The 27,840-nt window shown below is 37.2% G+C and overlaps 2 protein-coding genes across 2 annotated transcripts; both read left to right on the top strand.

Annotated features, from left to right (window-relative positions):
• Positions 1-17,603: 17,603 nt before the first annotated feature.
• LOC149016012 (uncharacterized) lies at positions 17,604-17,987 on the top strand. Its single transcript, XM_089156650.1, has one exon. The coding sequence runs from the start codon at positions 17,604-17,606 to the stop codon at positions 17,985-17,987; it is 384 nt and encodes a 127-aa protein (XP_089012776.1).
• A 2,628-nt stretch (positions 17,988-20,615) lies between these two features.
• On the top strand, positions 20,616-21,200 carry LOC149016011 (MLP-like protein 43). Its single transcript, XM_089156649.1, has 2 exons — positions 20,616-20,832; positions 20,917-21,200. The coding sequence occupies exons 1-2, from the start codon at positions 20,646-20,648 to the stop codon at positions 21,198-21,200; spliced, it is 471 nt and encodes a 156-aa protein (XP_089012775.1). The 5' UTR covers positions 20,616-20,645.
• Positions 21,201-27,840: the final 6,640 nt, after the last annotated feature.

Here is a 27,840-nt window from a genome sequence, read left to right as displayed (position 1 = left end):
AGTTTTTGGACGAGGTGAGGGAAAAGGCTCTGTATCGGAATATAGAGTACCAAAGGAGAACAACATCATACTATAATGCTCGTGTCAGGCCTAAATCTTTTAAGGTTGGAGACTTGGTCTTGAGGAAAAAATTAGTATCAGACTCGAAAAATTGTGGAAAGCTTTCCACAAATTGGAAGGGACCATATGTGATAACAAAGGCTGTAAGCAAAAACACATATTGGCTCAAAGATATTCATGGAAGCTGTTTGAGGCGACCATGGAATGTAGTTCACCTCAAGAAGTATTATTAGTAGAAAGGGAGCAGAATTTCCTGATATTTTTGAAGGATTATTTCTATCAACCATTATTACTTAAAGATTATTCTTCAACTGTGCAAAAGAGCCTTTCGAGGTCTGATCATGCTTTCTGAAGCTGATCACGGATCATTCCTTCCGATGGTGGTTCCGACTTTCCGAAGTCAGGCTCAGTAGCCAGCCTTCCGAGGCTTGATCATGCTAGCTGACCATGAATCATTCCTTTCGAGGGTGGTCCCGACTTTCTGAAGTCAGGCTCAAGTAGCCAGCCTTCCGACGCTTGATCATGCTTTTCGAAGCTGATCACAGATCATTCCTTCCGAGGGTGGTCCCGAATTTTCGAAGTCAGGCTCAAGTAGCCAGCTTTTCAAGGCCTGATCATGCTTTCTGAAGCTGATCACAGATCATTCCTTCCGAGGGTGGTCCCGACTTTCTGAAGTCAGGCTCAAGTAGCCAGCCTTCTGAGGCCTGATCATGCTTTCCAAAGCTAATCACGGATCATTCCTTCTGAGGGTGGTCCCGACTTTCCGAAAGCAAGCTCAAGTAGCCAACCTTCCGAGGCCTGATCATGCTTCCGAAGCTGATCACAGATCATTCCTTCCGAGGGTGGTCCGGACTTTCTGAAGTCAGGCTCAAGTAGCCAGCCTTCCGAGGCCTGGTCATGCTTTTCGAAGTTGATCACGGATCATTCCTTCCGAGGGTGGTCCCGACTTTCCAAAGTCAGGCTTAAGAAGCCAGTCTTTGGAGGCAGCCTTTCGAGGCCCGGTCATGCTAGCTAATCAAGGATCATTCCTTCCGAGGATGGTCTCGACTTTCCGTAAGTCAGGCTCAAGTAGCCAGCCTTTCGAGGTTTAATTATATTTTCAGGAGCTGATCAAGAAGATTTCTTACAAGACAAATTATATTGAAGATTCTAATCAAAGTTACTAAAGATTCTCTTCAACTGTTATATAAGGACAGAAAGTTTCTGATCAGCCATTTTCCTTATCTCGCGAAGATAAAAAATTATAAAGTTGGATGAGAATTTCATGTTTCATAAAGCAAATTTCCAGTACATCAAAAGGTTAAAAAAAAAAAAAAAAAAGGGTATGTCAAAAATAAAGGAAAACATTTTCCTAAATATCTGGGTCAGCTGGAGGATTGTTGTTAGCAACAGGATTTTGTCATCTTTTGGAAGAAGCTCCTCATCATCATTGGAAGAATAACTGTAACCAGAGCTGGCAGTTTCTTCTTTCTCAGAGTTCACATCTTCAGCATCTTCTGAAGAACTCTCAGAATCAAGATGTTTTAAGTTTCTGAGGTCAAAAAATTTTATGGAAGGAAGGAACTCAGGGGGAAGCAACTTGAAGTCAACATTAGGACAAATTTTTAGAATTTCAGAGAAGATCTGATCAGAGAAAACCTTCACCATATTTTTGCAGAATCCAAGAAAAGCTGGATTATCTCCCGCCTCCTCCATTGCAGAGGTAACTGTACTAAGAACAACTTGATGTTCATCATGAATTCTTTTCCTTTCTAATTCAAAATTTTTCTTTTTTGACTGAATATCTTCAAGCATAGAAGTTTTATCCTTAAGAGTTACATCCAAAATAACATTCAAATTTTCTTTCTCTTTAGAAACCAAATCTAAAGAGATCCTGAGATTGTCTTTCTCCGCAGAGGTCTCACGCAGGCTCAATCCCAAATTGTTTTTTTGACATTCTAAATCAGATTTTTCCTTTGAAACATAATCAAAAGCTTTCTGAAGATACTCATGTTCTTGCTCCAAATCTGATTTCAAATTTTCAATCTTTTGAAATTTCTCCAGAAACTCACCTTTTTCTTTCTCAAAGCCTTTAGACCAAGCAAAGGCCTTTGCTAATTTATCTCTGAGTTCATCTCTCTCGGATGTTGCAAGTTTGGCCCTTTCTAGAGCATCATTCTTCAACATTTCAATCTGCAGAAGTTAATCCTTGTGATTTAAAACAGAAGCCCTTAAAAGTGATACTTCTTCCTGCAAATCAGTGCATAGGTCAGAACAGATTTGAAAATCATTCTGTAAATCATCTATCTCAGAGCATAGTTCCATTTCTGTGAACTGAGTAGCCTCTAATTTTCTTTCTGAGGATTTCTAACTTTTTCTGAGTTCTTGTACCTCATCAATCAATTCAAAGTTTCGCTTGATCAGACTATCATTTTCCAGGGAAAGAACTTTTTCTCTTTCAAAAACTTCAGAGAAGGCATTGAAGGCAGCACCAAAACATTTGTAGGCAAAATAATAAAGACCAAACAAAAAAACAAAACAAAAAAAAGAAAAAATCGATCAATCTTAATAAGAGAAATGGAAACTCATTCCTTACCCCCAAGCATGTGAGTAAAGATCAGGATCAGTCATATGGCTGTCTCTCTTTTATCATGAGTGATTCTGCCTTTTGTTCCTCATTCATGTGCAACTTCCTAGTTCTGGCTAGCCGTGTGGTTCTCCTTCAAATTCCAAACATGGTTAAAGTGATCCCTTAAATTAGCAACACTCTGGACATCATCTAATTGCTCAGGATCAATCAGATGAGGATTGGTGGCTTCAATTACTTCATGGGGGTTAACATCAACAACGACATCATTAGAAACAACTTGTATGTCAACAACTTCAGCCGCAAAATTTATCTGATTCTCAGGATCATTGGGAGGATCAGCTGGCATAACTAAAACAGGGGGAGTAGCATTTAACACATCATTTTCAGGAGCATTTGGAACATTTTCTTCAGCAATATTGGGCACATTGATGTCTGGAATAATATTTTCAAGAACATGGGCAGGTAAAATGAAATCTGGAGCAGGTGGATCATCAACAAGTACTGTATCATTGTCATGAACATCTATGGGGATATTCTCTTCAAATTCATCTTCATGAGGGGGAACTGAACTATTCTCATCAAACAATTGATTAGCTATTTGATCAATAATAATACCTGTAGCATGTGTAACAATTTCTTCAGCTATTTTCTTCAGCTGATCAAGAAAGTAATTAGAAAATTCCTCACCTTGATTTTCGGTTTCAACTGTTCTTTGTGAGGGAGCAGCAGTAGTATCATGGGGAATATAAGGTGACATAGGATCAGTAGAAGCCTCAATTCCAGCAGAATTTTTAGGAGCAGTGGCTTCTTCAACAACTTTTCCAACAGATTCTTCAACAGTTTTTACAACAGAACTTACTTCAACGGGAGGAGAAACAAAGGATCTTTTCTTTTGCCTTTCTTGGCAGTAGACAATTCCTGACCAGAAGAAGGACCCATGAAACGAAGTCTACTTCTCAAAATCCTCGTTCTTTGAATAGGAGTTTCACTAGGGACAACTTTAATAAACCGAATATCAGAATTATCATCATCCTCATTTCTTTCTGCATGATCCGCTTCCTGCTGATCAGATGGAATTTTCTCCTCAGCAACATCTTTTTTGGAGCTTTTGGCTTTCTTCTGAGGAGATTTCTTAACACACCATCGGAACGATAGTTTGGACTGGAAATGGCACAGAAAAAATATTTTTCTCGCCATTGTTAGTTGTCATGAGGGATGGAGGAATCAGTAAAAATTTGGGTTTCTTGACCCAACTCATTCGCAATGCATGTTCTTCTGGCAAAGTGAATGTAACTGTATTCGCGTGATACTTTCAAAGTGTAATAATTTTTGAAAAGTTCTACAGAAGGAAGACGCTCCATTTTCTGAATAAAGGCAAAAAAGTGGTAAACCAATCTCCAACTGTTTGGAGTAAGTTGACAGGGACAGACATGGTAGTAGTCAAGCAGGGACTGAACTATCGGGACCAAAGGAACTCTAAAACCAAACTCAAGATGGTCAAGATAAACGGTAATAACCCCAGGTTCAACAATGTATGGACGATCAGAAGGTTTAGAAGGTTCAAGAACCCATACCTTAGCATCAGAGGGAAAATGATAATCTTCCAAGTAAGAAAGCAGGTGAGATTTTTTCACCTTAGTTGGATACCACTCCGGACCGGCATATCGTGGATCTTTCTTCTCCTTAGACGTATCTACAGGTGTGTAAGGAATGATAACTTCATCATGAGCATAATGAATGGGTTTCCAGTCTAAGGGAACCTGATCAGAGGAGAAAATACTTAGGGTTTTCTCTGTTTGATTAGCACTTGAAAGAATATCGGGTTGCTCAGAAGTGTTGGGTGCCGAAGGATTAATCGAAGGATCCATGGCAAAAAGAAAGGTAAGAGTGAAGATTCCCAGAATGTAAGTAGAAGCAGAAAGAGCAACGGAAATGGCGGACGAATATATCTTGTTTTCAAAGGATGCAGATGGATTATGAGCGAGAGCAAATGGTAGTAGATGAATAAATATAAAGGACGAAGTAAGGCGAAGGTGGTTTCATGAAAAAGTGGAGGGAAATATACGATGTTTCAAGATCAATGGTTATAACTATTCGTGATCGACGCGTGGAGTCAATCGGTGGATTTAGAAGCATTGTAGTTGAACACGAAGATGATATAAAAGGAGTTGGGAGAGATGTGATAACTGTACACTGGGAAAAAGCATAATTTATGATCAAACGGCGCAAGGGAGGATAACGTCAAGGAAGACAAAAAGTTATATTTATGAAAGAATAAAAAGGTCTGACAGAAGAAGATTTTGGCTAATCTTCAAGATGATTTGGGGGTTGACCACAGTAACCTTATGATTACGAGGGATGGTTTGATAAAATTACAGTTCTATATAAGAGATGGATCATGGATCAACGCTCGAGTTAATGATGACTTGGAAACCTGAGGCTGCAGTTTTGAAAATTGTAATTTCTTGGAAAAAGTTACAGGAAATTGATCAAGTGAAGTTCTGCCACATGGAAGAAATATTGAAAAGATTAACATGAGATATCAAGAGTCAACATTTAAAGAGAAAAATATGGAGATTTTTTTTATTCTTGGGTTGAACGATTCGATGAAATCTACAAGATCATGACGAGCACAATATTTTGGAATTACTTGGAAGAAAGATTCAAACCTCTTGATCAGAGTCTCATACCAATTCGACCTGATCAGCAGGCTTGGGGGCTCGTGTTGTGAATAAAATACCCCAATCTCGGTTCATGATGATTGACTCCGGTCTAAATCTAATACGATCGGTTTAAGTCGATTAAATAAAGTAATCTATGGGTCCGCCTAGGAGCCAAGAAGAAGATCTAATCATGACCATCCAATCCTATGCTATGATCCGACGGTCACAATTAAAAGCAGAACAGGCGGGAAATCTATATATAAAGGAACAATGAATTCGTCAAAGGTAAGTCTCTCAGATCAACTTGAACACAGATACTTTTTGATTTCACTCCATTAGAATACCTCAGAAGCTCTGGCGAGCTCTGAAGCACTGTCTTCATTATTTTGACTAGACCGTCGGAGACACGACACCGATCAAGACAATCGGCTCCGTTTCTCACTGGTATTCTATTTTTCAGGAACGAGAGACTGATTGAGGAGCAAGCAAGCTAGATCGAGCCAGATCTGAGTTGGTTTGGTGCTGAAACCACGGTTCAAGATCTCCAGCAAATTTAGCACCAACAGGTACTAAATATATTATTTTATTTTATAATTACTTACATTTCGCCACAGTTCGGGAAATCATGATGTTTTGTAATTTAAAAAAAAAAATAATAAATAATTACTTGTAATCATAGTTATTAGAACTATAGGAATGTAGGTATGGCCTTTTATATATATCCGCAATTTTCTCCAATGTATTTTATTAAAAAAATATTTTGCTTCCAGACTTTTTTTCATTTCTTGAACACCTATAATTACCACCAAACGGTTTGAATTAAGCCATAAGCATCAGGTATGCCACAGTCTTGGGCAAACCCAAATGCATACAAGCCATTGCATCATCTGTTGCACAAAGTACAACATTCAACTAGGTCTAGCATTAACACGGAGTGCAACATTTATCTGATTAAATACAACATAATAGACATTAGCTAAAACTAGTAGAGGATCAGCAGCAAATTGAGCCTGCAAAATCAGCTTCAGAACTAGGATCCTGATGACAATACTTATTGGGTGGATTCTGAAGTCCTGATTCAATCTTTCATCTTTAGATGTAATTCATGGTTGGACACAATGTTCAAAATTACAAACTGTTAAAACAAACATCACGAAATAACGAATCGAAAAGAAACAAAAACGAAACACACAGAGATTTAACGTAATTCACACACCGATATGATATGTTACATCCACGGGCAAAGAATAAAAAATTTTCATTATATAGAAGAACAGAAGGAGATCTCATAACCAATCGCCAAGAATGACGTTACAAAAACTCTCACTCATAACCCTAATCGAAAATCTCAAATCTCTCAATAACGTGGTAGGAAAACATAAGATACATATATATAGACTCTAATTGGTTAAACGGATTGACCCATTGGGTCAAGTCGTACCATTCCCCTCCGCTTTCATTACAAATCTCCGCAAACGGGTTATGTGAGTCGCCTACCAAAATATGTCGGTGCGGGTCTCTTTCAAATCGGGTACAAGAATTTAGGTTAAAACATAACATTGAAATTTCAAAGAAATCTAAACAATCAACAACAATTAGATTACCATAAGCTTTCTAAGTATTTGTTAGTAAAATAGTTGAAGTAAACACAATTCTTTGCAGAATAGAAAATAACATCCTGGAGGCTATCAACAATCATTGCCTTCACAGGTTCATCATTAACTTCACGAATCAGTTCTGACTTCACATATGGCTTTAAGTTGCTATCCTGCAGACATGTTCAAAATGTAAAAAAAATGCGCTGAATCAAGAAAACAAAGAACTGTAATCTCATGGCCATGAATTTGCAGCTACTGAAAATAACTAGGTTAAAAATAAAATTACAAAAGATAATATTTCAGTAAGTTATGCTCAAATTTTAGACATGGAAAACCCCTACAGTCTAGGCTTCTTAATTTGTTAAAGGGTAGCATCTACCATAAGATATCAAACTGGACTCATGTCACATCCACCCAGCCGGTACCCTACTTGGCATACTCGAGTGTGTGATCCACAACCCCGAAGATCAGTATCGAGGAAATCAACCTCCCACATTCATAATAATATAATCAAGAACAAGAATAAATCAAGGTTATCAATATTAATTAGTAGATAAAAGCAAAGTAATGAAATAACATGAGAGTCCGGAAATGATACTAATATATATATATATATAATCAAAATGTAGAGTGAGGTGGAATCTCACTCCACGGATACAACGGAATGTAGCTCGTAAGTCAAAAGAAGAATACAACCGGTTCCAAAAGAAAAGAAAAAAAGAAGTAATCAAACTAAGCTAGAGTGTATTCTATTTTATAAAGAACGTCTTCATAAACATAGACTTCGGAAATTAAGCTCGGATGCTCCCACTCCATGGTAGAGCTAATCATGGTACGTAGCATGATCGCACGAGGAATCATCACCGAGATCTTCAGAACTGCCAACACCTTGCGTGTAGTACGCTTCTTCAACTTGCGCTTCCTCGTATTGGTCCTCATAATCATCTATACCTTTAGGATAATCTAACAAAAGATATTTGTACAAAAGGAGTGATTTTGAGAGAACTCAGCAAGACAAGTTATTCCATAATAACATAAATAATATGATAGCAGAAACATAACATGATGCAATATGATATAAGACAGACAATGCATGTATGAATCTAACTTTATGTATGCTGGTCTCTATAGGCAGACATGCTTTAAGTCATAGCACCATACTTCTTTGGGAAGATCATTCACTCTCCCTCAACCATCTTGGTATCTTGGGCTCTGCCGGTGGTAGTTGGGTCCTGCATCCCTCTTGGACATTCCATGACTGGGGTTTAGGTCACCTCTCTCTAACATCACCATTTGGTCTAAGTATTGGTGCATGTCAGGGTAAAGCCTAGCCAAATGCAAGTCATCTACTTGGTTATATCAACTCAGATCCAGATACGTCCATTCCTCACCCCAGGCGATCCTTTCTGGTATCCTTCACACTAGAGTCAGCATAGTCCCGAACTACGGACTCATCAACCCTATTGGTCATCCACAAATAGTAGACGGGAAGCTCTCATGTCCTCTCATGGATTGGCTACCGATCTTGAGTGCCCACGAGCCCAAGTCTACTAAATGCGACCCTACCAGTGAATGGCCCCCACAATGTGATTAATGTCCTCTCACGGGTTGGTTACCGGTCTTGAGCGCCCACAAATCCTCATTGCTACCACGGGTCATTCGGCTCAATACCCTTTCGAATTGGGTCTAATATAATAGGGATATCCTAGCCAAATACCGCTAGACAACCCTAGGTATGACAACCAATAATCCGGGAAAGCGTCAAAGGGCACCATCGGAAATATCCCATACTATTCCCACTGATGTCCAAGGACAGAAATGTCAAAAGGACATTCCCAATCCCAAATCATACCTAATCAATCACAATCCCAATTTAGTCATAGCGTGCACAACTGATATCACATCATATAAAAGAATACATAAAGACAAGATTAGTTGAATAAGCAACATACATGAGTAAGTATCCATACATGATCAAGTACATAAAGGAAATATAAAAGTAAGATCCTACTGTACTTACATCTTCATATCATAATTAGAAACTACAATATCAGTTACAAATCTAGGTGTCTCCCAATTTAGAAACTAGAGATTCACGCAATCTATGTTAATATGGTAACAACTGTCCTTACCTTAAATAGATTCGAAGATATTCCAGACGGACAAGAGAATGGATCCAAAGTTAGCAAACAAACCCTAAACAAGCATTAGAGAATCAATAGGAAGCAGTCCTAAAAGAATAGACATCAAACGGATCGAAACGAACGAAGAAATCCCATGCGGTCATACTGGGAAGACTGGCTGGGTTGATTGGTCGGTCGACCCAAGCAGTCGATGTGAAACCCAGCCCAAACCTAGCCGGGGGCACCCTATTTGTGTTGGGTGAAGAAGATGAGCTTAGTTGGTGGACCTAACAAACTCCCGTGCTTGATCCGAAAGTATTTCCCTAAACTAGACTTTTTGATTGACTTGTAGGAGAAAACCCCACTCAATTTGACCCCGTATAGCCCTCCGAATCCCTGTCCGAAGTTGCTGTTCTTGTTTGGTCGACTGCTTGGTCAATTGGCCAGTCAACCAAACAGTTGACCAAAGGAATACAAGCCCGAGAAAATCTAGTTTTTTGGTCATTTTGGGTTCTATTTATGTGGAACTTTGTGGTTTTCACCCCATTTACTGTTGGGACTCTCTTGGGATGTGGGAAGGCTCCTCTTAGGATCCTCCTTGGCTTGGGTGATGATCTTCTACAAGAATCATGGTCTCTCTTCTCAAATCTCTTCCCCAAGGTATGTTTTCTCTCATTCTCTCTCTAATCTACTCTCTCCTCTTCTTTTCTTGACACCATGACTAAGGTGCTGCAACCTTGCAAACACCTAGTCATGTGTTTCCCTTTTAGTTTACATTAGTTCCTTTCAATTCTTGCTATGCTATGCTTCATCTTAATCCTTAGCATTGCATTTCCATGATTCCTTTCATTCCAACTTGTATTATTGATCTCAATTGATGTATAGATGTATGTTAGGTCTAATTTGTTGATGGTTTATGATTCTAAACTAGTTCTTATCACTTCCTTAGCTAATTCCCCATCATTCCTTGCCATTGCAACAATTTCCATTTCAATTCTTGATGTTTATCATATAGAACTTAGGGTTTCAATTTAGGGGTTTTCAATTCAGCCATTGGATCATGCTAATTCTTGTTGTGTAATGTTCTTATATTGTTATAATCATTCCGTCCAAGTTTCGGATTGATCCGAGCCCCGGATGATCGGTTTTGGGCCAAATTCTCTATTTAGCCCGTTACTGTTCATTCTGGTCGACTGACAGGTGGACCAGTCAGTCGACCAAAGGTGAACAACAACTCTGTCTTTGCTCGATTTGCTTCGTTAGATCTCCGATTTGAGTGTTTTCTTCTCTAATGTTGCATATATGTTGTCTAGGGTTCAAGTACTAAGTTGAGGACTATTTTAAGTGATCATTGGGATTAGTTTCGACTCGATTAAGGTAAGGACGGTTATTACCATAATTACATGGATTATGTGAATATTACTTTTATGATTGGAAACTTAGTATACTCACCCTCTTTATCGTATTTCTTACAATATATGATTGCGGTAAGTACTTCAAGTACAATAGTGCTATGTTTATCTATTCCTTTGTTATCATTGAATGTTCATTCTTGCTAATTACATATGTGATTGATCATGTTTTATTCAATATCTTCTATATGATGAAATATCATTTGTATATGATGTGATGGAATTAGGAATGCGATTGAATAGGTATAATTTGGGATTGGGGAATGTCCTACTGACATTTCTGTCCTTGGACATCGGAGGGAATAGTATGGGATGTTCTCCGAAGGTGCCCATCGACGCTCTCCCAAATTATTGGATGACATACATAGGACTTGTCTAGATGTATGGCTAGGATGTCCCTGTCATATCAGACCCGAATCGGAAGGGCATTGAGACTGAAGGACCCGTGGTAGTAGTGTGGATTTGTGGGTGCTCAAGACCATTAACCATCCCGTGAGAGGACATAGATCGCATTGCGGATACCCGAAAGGGGCCATTTATTGGTAGGGTTGCAAATATCCGGTGAGTAATATTCGTGACTCTAGTGTGAAGAATACCGGAAAGGATCGCCCGGGGCGAGGAATTGATGTATTTGGATTTGACATGATATGACTAAGTAGATGACTTGCATTGGGCTAGGCTTTACCGTGACATGCACCAATACTTATACCAATCAATGGTGATGTGAGAGAGCGGTGACTTAAACCCCAGCCATGGATTGTCCGAGAAGGTTTCAGGACCCAATTCCCACCGGAGAACCCAAGATACCGAGATGGTTGAGGGAAGAGTGATTTGAGACCCACCCAAAGAAGACTTAAAGCATGTCTACCTATAGAGACTAGCATACATAGAGTTAGTTTTCATACTTGCATCATTTGTCTCATATCATCTTACATCATGCTATGTTTCATATCATGTATCTGTGTTATTATGAAATAACTGCCTTGCTGAGTTCTTTTGAACTCACTCTTTTTTGCAACATCTTTTGTTAGACTTATCTGCAGGTACTACTACTATTGACTATGATGGTCAACACTATGAAGACCAAATTGATGACTCATACACTACTGATCATGGTGACTACGTTGGTGAAGACTATCAGTACGAGACTGATATTCGTCATTGTCTAGTTTCATATGATTATGTTATTGAGGGAACATTGTATAAATTAGAAGAAACTGTAACTTAGTTGCTTACCTTTTTCTTTCCCTTCTTTTGAGAACCGGTTGTAACCTTTACTATTATTCGATCTACCTTCCGTTGCTATTGTAGAGTTGGTTTCCGCCTCAGTCCACATTTTGACTATTTATTCTATTGGTATCATTTCCGCACTCTAATGTTCTTTTATGATCCTTCTGAGATCCTTCTTGATTTTTATTATTAAATTACTTGAAAAATATGAATTGTTCTTGCTTTTGGTTAAGTTATTGTGCTAAGTGGATGTGATCATTCCTAAACTTGATCTTTTGGGCTGTGGATCTCCACTGGGTAATCCATATAGGGTACCCCTTGGGTGGATGTGACAGTCGACCCAAGCAGTCGACCCAGTGAATAGTATGCATCCAAAATCTTATTTTTGATCCAAAACCTAACTACAAGATCCGGAAAGCTATGAAACTTGGAGAGAATGTCTAACACAATAATCTAAGACTAACTTGCATAGGTTAGACATCAAACAACGATAAATGCCAATACTTACTAATGTAGAGTCATAGTTTCTAATTTGGTAGAAAACATAGTTTTCAATGAAAACAAGCTATGAATTCAAGAGAAGAACTAGAGATGATGAGATCTCATTCTAGTAGATAAACACAGTAAATCAAGGGTATGAATAATCATGAGGATATATCTATAATGCTAGAGAAATCATAATAAAGGCATGATCATAGTTTCATAAGAATCATGGTTAGGATTGATTATGAAGATCATAGCATGAAAGAACGAATGGAGATTGTAAAAGAGATGATTGCAAGGATGCAACATCTTCTTCATAATCTCAGTATAGAGAATGAATCATAGTAAGAGTAGATCAATACCATATTAGAGTTAGTACTAACCTTTGATTGAAGAATAAGAGAGGAAACTTGAAAGTTGCAAGATTTGATCTTCTTCCACACTATTGGAGGCTTGGAGAGGAGTTCCCTTCATTCTCTAGGTGTTTTGGAGGCAAGGGAAACTAAAAATACGAAGTCCTATATAAATATAGCAACATAGACCTAAACAGAAGATCTAGACCTAAACAGAAGATCTTGCACAGATTCTGTCTCCTTTGGTCGATTGGCTGGGTCGATTGGCCCAGTCGACCCAGGCTGATAGCAAAGCCTGAATCAGAGAATTGAGGGCCTAACTCTTATCGGAATCAAATGAACTTCTCACAACATGAACTATAACTCACCTAGTATGGAGGAATGCCTTCAAATAATGTCCAACCAAGCTCTAAGGTCATCAACCAATCTTCTCTTCATCAAGGTCTAGTCTCTTTTCCAAATCCATCAAGCTCTTCAAGTATGGGGCATCATCGTCAATCTCCATAGGTTCGGAGTCAAACACCATGTCTTCTATTGATATGGCCCATAGTTGACTTTCACTTCTACTTCGGGTCTTCGAACCTACAAACAATGGAGTATCTAGGTTAAGGTTAGGGCCAGGTTTCACAACTCATGCTTCAAAATTCAAGATCCATAAGTTTTTAGGTGAAGGTATGAATTCCTCCTGGGCAAAGGAGTTGGTTCAATTTTCTTCTTTTTTTTTAAAGAAAAAATACGAAAGGGTCAGTCTTCTAGCTTGGGAGTCCGAATCCATAAAATTAATAACAAAGGAGCAAGAACAAGTACAGGGAGTCAATTTATAAAGCAGCACAATCTTGGGCAATAAATGGAAGGATGTTATATTTGTTGAGGTATTTGAGTCAAACTTAAATATGGTTAAGGTATTTGAGTTATACCCAACGTATGTTTTAATATAGGCCATTAGATTAATTACGATCCAACGGTGTAATGGGCCTTTGTGGGAGAGTCCAATTAGCCGTAGAACCTAGTGTTGTTCTATACTAGCTGAAAACAACGGTCTGGGTATTCCAAAATTAGATATTCAGAGTGTAATGCTTTAAGCAACCTTGTGCTTAAACCCTAAACCCTAATAATATTGACATAATACCGGAAACAACAATGCCTTTCATCATGGGTAAGCAACATAGTCGTAGTCAATAATCTTCTAGCAAAATTTTGAGCCAACTTGTGCAAATAAACTCCTTATCATTGATTAACTGCTTAAGTGATCATTATCACTTCTATGAATGAAAATATTTAGCGAATAAATTGAGAAAAAATTTAAAGTGTAATGAATGGAAACAATGAATATCAATGAGGTGATTGTTTTTTGGGACACCATGCAGCAGCAATAACAATGAAGCATCACTTGATAGAATTGTTTGTCCTATTAGCAATTAGGGTACAGATCATATGCAACACAACAATTAGAAGGTAACTCATTTTACAAAATATGATCAGAATCTTCTACCAAATACAATGGTTGCAGCCCTAGGCACTCCAATTCCCAAACAGCTCCAATTCCCAAAGGGTTGAATTAGTAGACAAGGACCAGGATCTCATTAATAAATGATTATACTGAGTCCAAATCTCGTTGGAGGCTGTTGATGATACCCTTCCTTGCCATGCACCATTTGTATAGGGAATGATGATATCACCAATGATAACTGTTGTTCCATTGGCTGAGATTGCATATGTTGTCATCGTTGGCAACTAAAATACAATGTGTTCTAAGAGTACATGACTTGTACTGAAGTGAAGCTCCCATAGAAGACTTTGGGATTTGTTATATATTTTAGAAGGTGATTAACACTATAACAACAGTTTTGAGTGTTTGTGAGAAGATTAAAGTGTTTTGGGTGAAGCGAAGATTACTTAGAATAGTGGATTTCACAGGTCGCTGCACAAGGGTCACATTGGATGAATTTTTGAGTAGTCATCCAGTTGTTTTCTGGGCTTTACTTAAACTGAAGAAACGTAGTTCATGAAGTCTCCCAACTCACTTTTTGGATTGTGATTTTGATATCAAACAAGGGAGTTATGAGGTTTCTCGTGAGAGTGTGTGATATGGAAGCAAATCTGGGCATTGGAGAAGAAATATCAAATTTGGCTACTGTGATGTAATCTACTCTCATGGGTTCAAAAATAATTTGTAAGAGTTTGGGGGAAATAAGTTTTACATCTCAAGGAGGAAAGTGTAATTTTGAAAGATTGAATGATACAATCTAATGGTCATTAGAAGGACATGGATGAAGATCCAATTTTGAGGGTCGAGATTGATGCACTTGGTTTTCAAGTGCCCAAGCAGAAAAGATTCCATCGCATACCTTTTGGTTGGTCGGGAGCATAATAATATGGTGCAATGCAAAGTATAATGATCAACATGATTCTGTGTATCGCAGCTTAAAGGTAAGATTAGAAAAGATTCCATTTGAAATAATCTGGTGAAGGGTACTCTAATCTTACATCACTTAAAGGATCTGACGGCCCAGATCTCACTTGCCTTTTTAAAGTGGATATCCAACGGCTATGGGATTAGATTCTCTTTGGGACTCATCTAGAAGATGAAATCTAACAGTTCCTGTGCATTAACGTTCATTCTTTTTAAAAGCTCGAATTTGAGCGAAACAGAAGAGGGTTTTTGAGTTTTTTTGGCTTGTGGAGACTAAGAAAAACGTGAAGGAGAAGCAAAGAAGCAATATGGGTATAGAGAACAAGCTTGGATGCATATTTTTGTGAAAAAGTTGAAGAAGAAGAGTGGTGATGCACTGTCTGGTAGACTCAGCCACATTGTGGTGTGTGGTGGATGTGCCCTCGTGTAATTGATAATTACAGGATTATCTTGACCAACCTTGTCTTGAATTTAAAGAAGCGTCACATCAAAGAGAATTTTAACATTGATTCACCCCCCCCCTCTTAGTGTCAACCTAGGAATAACAATTGATATCAGAGCAAGGTTCCCGTAGAGAGAAGTTTAACCACTTCGGGATTTGATCAAAGAGGTCGTAATAATGGCCACAAGTGAAGGTAGCTCCAAAGACTTTGCAAAAATTCATGTGTTTGATGGTACAGGATATGTGTTTTGGAAAAGAAGAATGCAAATATACATTGGATCACTTGGGTATGATGTATGACAATCTGTAATTAATGGTTATAAGGAATCAGTAGCTCCACTTATAGACAATGAGGCAAAAAAGGCTTATGCACAGAATCTCAGGGCACTAAATGCTATTATGTCTGAGCTGAATGAAGAGGTCATGGCTAAAGTAATGGACTATGATACAACTAAAGAAGTTTGGGACAGGTTGATAAGCATTTATGAAGGAAACGCCAAAGTTAATAAAGCCAAACTGCAAATCTTCAGAGCACAATTTGAAAGTCTTAAGATGATTGAAGAAGAAGACATAGACAGCTACATGGTCAGAGTAAATGAAATTGTAACTCCATCAGAGGAGTTGGAGAAAACATTGAGAATTCTATGATATGTTAGAAGATACTCTGATCTATGCTACCCAAATATGACTCCAAAGTCCTAGCCATTGAAGAAGCCAAAGACTTGGATACAATCACTCTTGATGAAGTACATGGAACACTTAAGACTTATGAGATGAGAACTGAAAAGGGTAAGTTCATAGATAAAGAAGTAGCATTCAAAGCAATGAAGAAGCTAAAGGTTAAAGAAGAAAAAGAATCTGAAGACTCTGATGAAGAACTAATAGCTTATTTAGCTAGAAAGTTCAAAAAAGGAATTGGTAAATACAATGAAAATCACATTTTAAGTGCTTCAGCTGTGGTGGAATATGACACTTTGCTTCTAAATGTCCTAAGAGAAGAAATATAGATGAATCAAAAGATGAAGAGGAAGAGAGCAATGATAGGAAGGGAAAGAAAAAAATTCTTACAAAAAAAAAGAAAAGAAAAAGAAAAGCCACTTCAAGAAGAAAAGTCCTTTGACTAAGAAAGAATGCTACTCTTTTGAAGAAGAATCAGATGAAGACAATGACTTAGCTGATGAAGTTTTATTTATAGCTATTGGAGATGATGAATCATCTCAAATTCAAGAAAATTCTTATGATGATGAAGACACTGAAGGTGAAATTGATTATGTTGGTGAGTTGTACTCTGTCTTGCTTGATCTCAAAAAGGAAAGGAAGAAAAATAAATAAATAAAAAATCAACTTGAAAAGTTAGAGACAACAATCAAAGAATTGACCGTTACAGTAACTAAATTAGAGCATGCTATAATGACTCATCATTTTGCCTCCCTCTTAAGTGTAAAGAGTGTGAAGAACTTGAGGAAGAAATCGAAAAGTTAAGATTTGAGCTTGAAGGAGAACAAAAGAGAAATTACTTTAAAGCTGTAACATCATCTATTCCAGTTACTTTGAAGTCCAAAGACAAGGAAGTCAAAGATCAAGTGACTGAGAATACTCATTCTATCTCTAGTAGGGCAAGAGACAATGTGTTAGATGAGATTTTGAGCATTCAAAGATCACCTCATATCAGAATTGGAGTTGGGTACTCTCAAGGGGAATGTTCAAATGCAGTGACGACCAAAGGAAGTGGAATTACAACAAATCTAGTGAGTCTTGATGACAAGCAACAAATGAATCCATATGTTGACAAGACCAATCAAAAAAGGGTAAAGATGGCAATACTAGAGTTTATTATAAAAAAATTAAAGGTCAAGGCTTTATTGGATATTGTTATGGATGCAACAACTTTGGACACAGAGTGGCAAATTGCAGAAAACAAAATAGGGATGTGGCATTCAACAACATTAATAGATTTGTACCATTGGCTGAGGTTGAAATAAAGTGCTTTAGGTGTTTCAAGTTGGGACATATTGTAAGATATTACTGGACTGTTCTTCTTTCACAGAAGAAGAGAAACCTTCCCCAAAAGCAAGCTCAAAGACATGCACAAAGAATTCAAAGGAAACCTAGAGAACCTATTATTGTATTAGATAAAGCGGTTTGGGTTGAGAAAGGACAAAAAGAAAGAAAGACAAATTCCCTAGTAGTTCAAACAGTTTTTAAGGCTCATAGTAGTTAGGCACCTTGGATTCTTGATAGTGGATGTTCCACACATATGACAAGTGACAAGAATAAGTTCTCAAACCTAGACGCAGTTAAAGGTGGCTCAGTGAGATTTGGCAACAATGTTGGGGCCAAGATTGAAGGTAGAGGTTCGATTAACCTGGATGAAGGAAAGTTGAAATCCAATGATGTTTTATATGTGAGTGGACTCAAACACAACCTTCTCAGTGTAAGCCAAATATGTGATGGTGAGTATGAAGTTCTTTTCACTAAAGAAGGATGCGAAATCAAGAATTCAAAGAATGACAAAACAGTGGCTCAAGGAACTAGGACTACAAAAATCTTATATGTCTTATCGAATGCTACTGAATTTGTTTCTACAGAAGATCTAGTGGCTGATATCTTCAGAAAATCACTATCGAAAGACAACTTTTAGAGATCAAGAGTAAAGCTTGGAGAGGTGGCTCTAAGGGGGAGCAAGTGAGAGAGCACATAGAACATCATCTCTCCATAGGATAGGAAGATGCGGTGGGCACTCCTATGGTTGAGTCTATGTAGGGGGAGCAAAGACACCATTTGGACTTGTTGTCAAAGGGGGAGAGAAAAGAGAATAGAAAGTTGAGTTGCCAACAACTCCAAAGGGAGAGATTGTTGTTCCATTGGCTAAGATTGCATATGTTGTCATTGTTGGCAATTAATCTACAGTGTGTTCTAAGAGTACATGACTTGTATTGAAGTGAAGCTCCCATAGAATGAAGTGAAGCTCCCATAGAATGAAGTGAAGCTCCCATAGAAGACTTTGGGCATTTGTTATATATTTTAGAGGATGATTAATACTATTACAATAGTTTTGAGTGTTTGTGAGAAGATGAAAGTGTTTTGGGTGAAGCGAAGATTACTTAGAATAGTGGATTTCACAGGTCATTGCAGTTTTCTTTCCAACGCAATTTTCGGATTGTGATTTTCGATATCAAACAAGGGAGTTATGAGGTTTTTCGTGAGAGTGTGCGATATGTAAGCAAATCTAGGCATTGTAGAAGAAATATCAAATTTGGCTACTGTGATGTAATCTACTCTCAAGGCTTCGAAAATAATTTTTAAGATTCGGGGGTCTTTGTGAAATAAGTTTTACATCTCAAGGAGGAAAGTGTAATTTTGAAATATTGAATGATACAATCTAATGGTCATTAGAAGGATGTGGATGAAGATCCAATTTTGAGGGTCGAGATTGATGCGCTTGGTTTTCAAGTGCCCAGGACAGAAAAGATTCCATCGCGCGCCTTTTGGTAGGTCAGGAGCATGATAGTATGGTGCACTGCAAAGTATAAGGATCAACATGATCCTGTGTATCGCAGCTTAAAGGTAAGATTAGAAAAGATTCTATTTGAAATAATCTAGTGAAGGGTACTCTAATCTTACATTACTTAAAGGATCTGACGGCCTAGATCTCACCCGCCTTTTATAAAGTGGATATCCAACAGCTGTGGGATTAGATTCTCTTTGGGACTCATCTAGAAGATGAAATCCAATGGTTTTTGTGCATCAACGTTCATTCTCTTTAAAAGTTTGAATTTGAATAAAACAGAGGTGGGTTTTTGAGATTTTTAGCAATGTGGAGGAGAAGCCAAGAAGTAAGAGGGGTATGGAGAACAAGCTTTGATGCGTATTTGGGTGAAAACGTTGACGAAGAAGAAGAGTGGTGGTGCACTGTTTGGTAGACCCAGCCACATTGTGGTGTGTGGTGGACGTGCCCTTGTGTAATTGATAATTACATGATTATCTTGACCAACCTTGTCTTGATTTTAAAGAAGCGTCACATCAAAGAGAATTTTAGAAAACACTGATTCACCCCCTCTCTGTGTCAATTTGGGAATAACAATAACATTTTTATTTAATCTGAAAATGTAGTCATACTAAACCTTATAAAAGTGAATAATAAACTTACAATATAGGGATTGGAAGCAAACATGGCGTAAAGAAGACATTAAACACCGAGGTCATTCGAGCATTAAAAATTGAGGCAAACCCAAAACCCGCCACCTCGCCATTCTCAGACATGCTAGCTTCACAGAATAAAGACACCACCTCCTAGTGGTACTGCAAGGAGTTTATAAAATTGAGTTGCACTTGCAAAATTCAAAACTGTCAAATCTCTTGTGCCCAATGTGTATAGATCCTTCCAACACCTCTTTGTCAAATAATATTAATGTCATCGGTTGGCAATAATTCTGCACACATTTGCCACAACCAGCTATCACGGTGTGGAAATGGTATTTATGGTATTTCTATCTTTATTTATTTTTCAACTACACTCTTGTAAGACTAGTAGTCTTGTCATTAATATTTCATTTACTACTGATGCATATGGGGTGGTACATGAGAAGATTTTTAATGGGCTGAAATTCATCACATTGATCAGAAAATGAGCTCGTGGGCCCGTCTCAGTGCTTTTCGTTTTGATGACGGTTTTGGCATTTTAGGATTGTTTGGATACTAAAAAATTACCTTTTTGGCGTCTTTTAGTAGACAGTTAAATATTATTATTTCTGAATAGACTTTTTGAGAAAGAAAATTCTCCATTTTTCTATCCGTTTCTCTGTTTGACCTTGTTTCATTGTCGTTTCAACATCAACGTACTTCACTTCTCAGCTAGGACCACAGGCCACAGCTTATACTTTGCTCTTCTTCGAATTGATATTTCCCTATGACATCAAAGCAGTTAAATGATGGTGGTTTGGGCGGTCCTTTTAATAATAATGGGAATGTCGCTGTGTTTTCAGCCATTGGGTGGATATACATGTGAAATACCTGATTTCTTGTCTTTATCTAAGGATTGGAAGCATGGTCACGCAATTTCTTTAGGAAGATTTCCCATTCACCAATTAATTTTTGGTGTTTTCAAACAAATGAGAAGAGAGCTGGAATTAAGATTGAAAGAAACTACAATAATCAAATTTTACCCAGAGGAAACCATATTTTATCTGTTGGAGTACTACTGGACTATTATTATAAATACATGCATTCTCAACCTTCTTCCTCACTCCTGAGTGTTTAATCTGTTCTTCAGTATTTGCTCCTGAAACATTAAGAAACAATGGGTCTCAGTGGAAAGCTTTCAGTGGAAATAGAGATCAAATCCTCTGTAGATAAGTATTTTCATGGTTTTGTAGATCACGGGGCCCTCTTTTCCAAAGCTCTTCCTGATGGTCTCCATAACTCTCAAGTACATGAAGGAGATGGAAAGAGCTTGGGCTCCATCAATCACTTCGTCTATGTGTTAGGTAAGCTGACCTTAAAGATGGCAATAATTATTCCTTTGTAGTTTGATAATTTTATTTTATTTTTTGCTGTATTTTGATGAACAGATAAGGATAAAATTGTCTCTACCAAAGGCGAGGTGGAAGCCATTGATGAAGAAAACAAATTAATCACTCTGGGTTTTTTTGACGGACATATTGGAGAGCTTTATAGCAAGTATAAGTCCCAAGTACAAGTCCTTACAAAGGATGGAAAGAATTTTGTGAACTGCACTATAGAATATCAGAAGTCAAGTGAAGAGGTCTCTGAGCCAATCAACTATTTGGAGTTCGTAACGAAGCTCTGCAAGGGATTAGATGCATATCTCACAGTGATCATAGCTCGCTGGTAGTTATATATTGCATTGCTTGTTTATGAATAAAACTTCCTCCCTAGGTTGTCAAGTTTGTGCGTCATGGTAATTATTTTAGCCAATGGTGATATTTATTTTCCACATCTAGATCGGAGTAATCCTGGTTTATAATATTCATTGAATAAAAAAGATGGTTTATATTATGTATATTTGGAGTAATCCTGGTTTATATTATTTGCTCTTCCTTGAATTGTTGGCACCCTTTGTATTATTTTTTTTTCAAATTTATAAAGTCAAAATAAAAAAGATAATTTTTCTAATGAATTTCGAATAAACTATAGATCACAAGTCAGGAATTTAAAAAGCAAAAAAAAAGTCCGTTTAAGCTTTCATCTTTGTAAACATCGTAAATGATATTTGATTTTATAAAATGTGTTAAAATCCAATATGAAAAGAAAATCGATGAATTTTATAGAAATTATAAATCACAACTTAAGGAAAGAAGTTGAATAAAATAATTCTGAACTTTTTCATTTTAAAAGTTTTTTCGAATAAAGAAAGAAAATTTTTTTAGAAAAGAGAAAATTTTCAATAGACTACGAATCACAAGTTAGAAATTAGGAAAACAAGAAAAGAAAGTCCGTCTAAGCTTTCCTCTTTGTAAACATCATAAATGATATTTTAATTTTGTAAAATTTGTAAAATCCAATCTGTAAAGGAAACCAACTGATTTTATAGAAATTATAAATCACAACTAATGAAAAAAAATTGATTTAAAATCATTCCGAACTTTCCCATTTTAAAAGTTTTTTCAAATTAGAAAAATAAAATTTTCTAGCCGATATCAAAGAAATTATAAATCACAACTTAGAAAAGGAGATGAAGAAAATCATATTCCAAACTTTATTTTTAATTATTTTTGTGATAATTTGTTTTTATTTAAAAATAAATGGAAATTTGGTTATATAAATCATAAATTAGAAAAGAAAGTTGGAAAAAGAAATATTATAATATCCACCAGCAGAGTCTGAAAATTTGACCATCGGTTCCATAGTTTACCAAGGAAAAAAGAAAGGAGATAACAAATACTTGTTAATGTCCACCAGCAGAGTCTGGATCACCTCTCCATCACAGGGAATAATGTATTTTTTTGACAGTTTTAAACCACACAGTAGGAAATAGAATCCATATGTAAATATTAATATTAAAAAAATAAAAAGCAAAAATCTCAACGGTCCCATGTGGGGTCCACCCCTTAATGTGTGGTTCAATATTGTGAATGAAGCACATTGTTCTCCCTTAAGGGAACTGATTCAAACTCGAAGGAGGATCCTACCTTATCTAGAGTTTGGTTATACCAAATACATCGATTATATACTCAGATCTTATAGACATTAAGGATGCATTTGATAATAGCCTTAGGGCCTGTTTGGTTGTGTGAATCCAGCCATTTGAAATGAAATGAGATATCAAATCTATGGATTTCAAGTCTGTGGAATCATAGTTCAAAAAATTAACCGTTTGGTTACTTGAATTTGGTGAAATGAAATCAGTGGATTCATCCTGAAAACTGTTTGGTTACTTGAATCTGTGGAATGAAATTTATGGATTCATCCTAAAAAACTGTTTGGTTATCCTAAATCTGTGGATTTGAAATCTATAGATTCACCTTGAAAACTGTTTGGTTATCTGAATCTATGAATTTCAAAATGGATAATTTTCATCTGGATGAGGTTTGGTCCAAATCACTTTTAATCCACTTTAAGTTTTCTTTTACACTAGCCAGTGGTTTCAAGAAATTATTAAATAAGGATAAGCTTAACATAAACGATTAGTTTAATAATTTTTGTGACAAAAATACCCTTGTTTTTTTTTCCCCCCGATTTTAAGGGGGTTATCTTGCTTTTTGTTGAACTTGACATCAAAATTGGTTGACTTAGACGGATGCAAGTGCACAAATATAGATCCTAATCAACTAATTGTAATCTAATATTATTCCTTCTTTGGAACTGCAATGCCAAGTCCTAATAACTACGTATCAGCATATCACGTCATTGTCAATGCCTTCGCTATACATATGTTGCCTCAAGTCTTCTCCGCCAAGAATAATATCCGATGAATTCTAAAATCATTTACTTATAAGAAAATGTACTTCTATATACCATTGTTTGATCAGGAGATTTTTTTTCAACTGTTAACACTAGCCTCATTGCTTCATCATGTAGCAGAAGTGGCATATCAGATAAGATACTTTCCTTGCATAAAAATATATTTGCTTTATTCAATTTAAATATCTTGCAGTCAATGTTCCTTAGCTTTACAGTTTTGTCATCCTTGGCTTGACAATTGAAGATCATGATTCATTTCCTTCATCTGTACTGCTTCGTTTTTGTTTCTTCTAATGGTGTGAATTTAACCCATCTAGCTGTGGTTCAACTCTAACCAGTTCATAGATTTGCGTGCGTTGATGGGTGCAAGAACTGTGCATGTTTCTTCCTTTGTGCTCTTTTTCTCTATACCTCTCTCTCTCTCACTACTCAGAGCTTTTGTAGTTCATTCATTGGTCAAATTAGCTGAAGACATTGAAGTGGGCTGAAAGACCAAACTGTTAGCAAAAGAATTTCAGTGAATTGAGAATGCAATTTCAAAGATAAAGATGGAAAATTTTTAAGCCTTTGCCTAGGATAAAAGGATTGAGAGTTGACAATTTAGATTCAAAGCGGTGTTTGATGACCCAAAAAAGAAAAACTGAAATATGATCAATTGCATCGGTCTTCATCATTTGATTCAAGAAAAACTGAAATATCAACTTCTCTTCATCATCATAGTCTAAGAAAATTTGGGCTTCAGCTTTGTTGTTGATGAAGTAAGTCTTGGCTGCCATTCTTTGATGAACATCGAGGCTAGGAATTACTTTGATTGCTTTTGTAAGCCTTTTTGACATAGTTGGGAGATAATCCGATTCCACAAACATGTCAAAGGCATTAGCCAACTGCTTGAAGGGACTTACTATCCTATCAGCCGCAGTCTTGGCCTTCTTCTTCTTACTTGAAGATCCCTCAGCAACCTTTGATGTTGGCCCACCTCGGGGTGTCAACCTTTGACCACTCAGGGTTGGTTAAACACTTCCCTCTCCATCAGTCTCTAGTGTCATGTCAGCCAAGTCCACATCATCAATGCCTACGGTAGTTGGGTGAGCCGAATCTTGACCTATGGCAATTTTATTGCCAAACCACGAAATCACCTCATAGTGGATGGGTAGGACTTGTGTGTCCTTCCAAAACTTTCTTCAGTTTTCTACAAAAAATGTAATACAAACATGTTAATATGTAAATGTATTTAAAAAAACAAGTGTTTCCAATGAAACATATTGACTAAAAATCATAAGGTTCATATCTAAAAGGAAGCCCACATGTGCTCAGGTCCATCAAACCTTGATTCTTCGCCATTCTACCCGAGGCCGCTGCATTTGATGAAATCCATTAGGGCTTTGATTCTTGCCCTCGACACTCAATAATGGTTCTTAATTTGATCAGCCTTGTATGAGGTTTGCAGTGTTGCATTAATCGTGTTTGCAATTTCTGCAAACTGAGTTGGCCTAAGACCATTATCTCCTCCTTTCCCACACTTATGGTGGGTGACCAAAGTCTGCAAAAACAAGAGCGAGTGTGGCTTGGACCACTTGGCTATCCCTTTTTCTTGGTTGTGTTGATTGGGATTGTGATTGTGATTCTACCATCTAACTAACAAAAAAAGAAGCATCATTATGGTAGATTAATAGATCAGTTGTAACAAAACAAATCTAAAATTTACAAGTGACCTAGTTGAGGGAGGCTTCAATGGAACCTTTCAGCCTCTCTCTTGGCAAGAAGTTTATTGGTTCCACAGTCCCTATGGTAGCAGGGACCCGCCAAACACCAATAATAACTTGACTCTAAAGTTTAAACACTAAACACTAACAACAACTTGGACTTTAAACACCAAGGAGGCAATCAGCCCAGAGTTGAAGCACTAGACAAGGAAATCAAATTGGAGAAGAAGGCAATAGCAGCTTACAAAGGAATTTCAATAATCAAATTCGTGTCTAATGAAGCACCCTATTAAAGCCTATATAAAATGCTAAAAAGTAGACTTCCATACTAAAAAGAGAAAGCCTAATGCAATCCTTAAATTATCAGGTAACGTAAATTGATTAAGAAACTATAATGGATGCATAAGACTACTAATTATAGTCATGTGCTAGTCACATGCAGACTTAAATTGAGCCACAATGCATGTTGTTCAATCGAGGAACTATGCTAATTAACACAATTTAAACAAGATCTGAAACTGGGTTAATCAATGTGGCTCTTACCAGTGCCAGCTTTCCTGTTTGATTATTTAAATTAAAGTCATCCATCTAATAAAAAAAGGTGAATAATTTTTTACATTCGGTCGAATTACATGAATCAAAATAAAAATCCAATATAACTAACATAGGCTGATATAAGATCACTCTGTTTTGGTTTTCCCCTCCCATTAGGACCTTCTAATCTGTATCTTCCATCTCTCACTTAAAATCACCCTTTCACCTTATGTAGATGTTCAGTATGCCAGGGAGATTACCAAGCTGAGGACAAGCTGCAACAAATACATACTCATGGCCACACTTAAAATTGACTATAAAAATTGACTTTTTTATTCTTATCCTAACAAAATGCAGTTCTACATATTTGAACCAAGAAAATAAGCATAATTAAACAAAATGATCATTTTATGAGTATCGTGTACAGCTTAACAGCATGCAGTGAAATGAAAGACCAACATCCAACATGGCAGTTTGATTCAGGAAAATAAATAAACAAGGCATGTTTGAATAGAAGAAACAGGAAGACCTTAGGGAAACAATTTTGATATATAACAACAATAAGAAAAAGTTTTGATACAACTTCTATAAAACATTACGGTGCTCTAAAACCAGAAAAATATCAAAAGAAAACACGAAACAAGCATGTCTCCTAATGATTAAAGGTTTAAATGCATGTTTTTCTGCAGATAAATAATGCTGGGATTAATATAAGGAAGCCAACCATCGAATACACTGCTGGAGAAACCAACTTCAGATCAGAAAATCCAACATTACGCTACTACCAACAGTATAGAAGAACATTAGTCCCCCTTAAATTCTCTCTTATATTTCTGTTTTGGACCCCCATTCCCTGGTTTGATCTCTTCATCTCCACAACCAGCCGAATCCATAGGGGCTTGGGGAGATTATTCTAGGCTGCATCAGGTTCTATGTTGGTTCATCTTAAGCTTGGTTAGCAACAAACAACCAAGCTGCCAGAGAAAATACATCAGATATATCAGATATAATTAGAACAAGGGAGTCAAGCTACAACCGGGAGTCAACGTAAACAAATAACCAGAATTCAAGAACACTTATAGCTGTAGGTAAACAACTCAGATAATTGTGAAATCTGGACATGAAGTTTATCAAACACTGCAAGGAATAACTCTTCAAAAGATGGGTTCAATTCAATGGTTAGATCTCAAGAACCAGAACTGTCGCAAAATTAGTAACTTGAGATGTCTCAGTTTCAGAATTCAGGAAATCTGAGAAAATGATGAACTAATGGAGGTAAGATTCTGGTCACAGCAGTTCTTAGACTAACAGAGATGTCTATCAAGTAAATCCAATGGTTGGATTAGGAGTTCTTAAGTAAGAGTATTGATGGAGAAGGAAGCTGAAGATGATGATATTACTATGCATCCTGAGATCAGACTTAAATTAACAATTCATTTGGGTTCATATAGATTTCTAGCAAACCAACAGCAAGCAGAAACCCAACTCTTCTTCTTTTCATCTTAAATCCAATCTTCCCAACCAACTCTTTAATCCTACAATGTGGGCATCAGTCACAAATGCTCCTATGAAAAAGAAAATAGAGATCAAAAGAAGGGGTTTTGGGTTAGAAAGAGGAGACTCAAACCACCTGTTGCTCTTCACCTGGCTCATCTACAGCCATTTTAAGCAGATAAAAACGATTTGAATGAAAACTAAGAGTAACCGGAAAAGGGAAAATTGCCATGAGCATGAGAAATTGCAGAATGAGGGATTTTCATATTGATCAGCTTTTTCTGTTTTTTCAACAACAAAAGACAACGAAGAACAGAGGAGAAACAAGAAGAGCATAGGAGAAGGTGCAGGCGCAAAGGGGAAGAAGAGCATACGAGTGGTACCTGAGTTGGATAGACACCAGAAAAGCAGATGGTGCCATAGCAGCACCGGAGTGTGTAACTAATTGCAGGAGCTAGATCCGAAGGGAGTGTGTAACCGTTCGAGAGAGAACGTTGCAGAGAGAGCCATTCGAGAGAGAGCGTTGCAGAGAGAGCTGTTCGAGAGAGAGAGTGTTGCAGAGAGAGATGTTCGAGAGAGAGTGTTGCAGGGAGAGCCGAGAGAAAGCGTTGCAGAGAGAGTTCGAGAGAGAGAGTCGTTCCGTCGTTCCGTAAAGGTGAATGCGCTCATTCAAGGGCTTTTATAGCTAGAGTTGATTCCACTCATTTCACCTAAAACCATGGACTCCAGTCATTCACATTTTTACGCTATATTTTGAATTGGCTGGATTTATGAACCAGCTCATGTCTTTCAACCAAACGGTTTAAAACAACAGATTCATGAATCCACCGATTTGAAATC

The sequence above is a fragment of the Hakea prostrata genome, chromosome 5, assembly GCF_041222555.1.
Source record: "Hakea prostrata isolate BN-2017 chromosome 5, UWA_Hpros_2, whole genome shotgun sequence".
Classification (NCBI taxonomy): domain Eukaryota; kingdom Viridiplantae; phylum Streptophyta; class Magnoliopsida; order Proteales; family Proteaceae; genus Hakea; species Hakea prostrata.
Note: the sequence above shows the minus strand (reverse complement) of the source record. Positions and strands in the feature narration are given on the sequence as shown.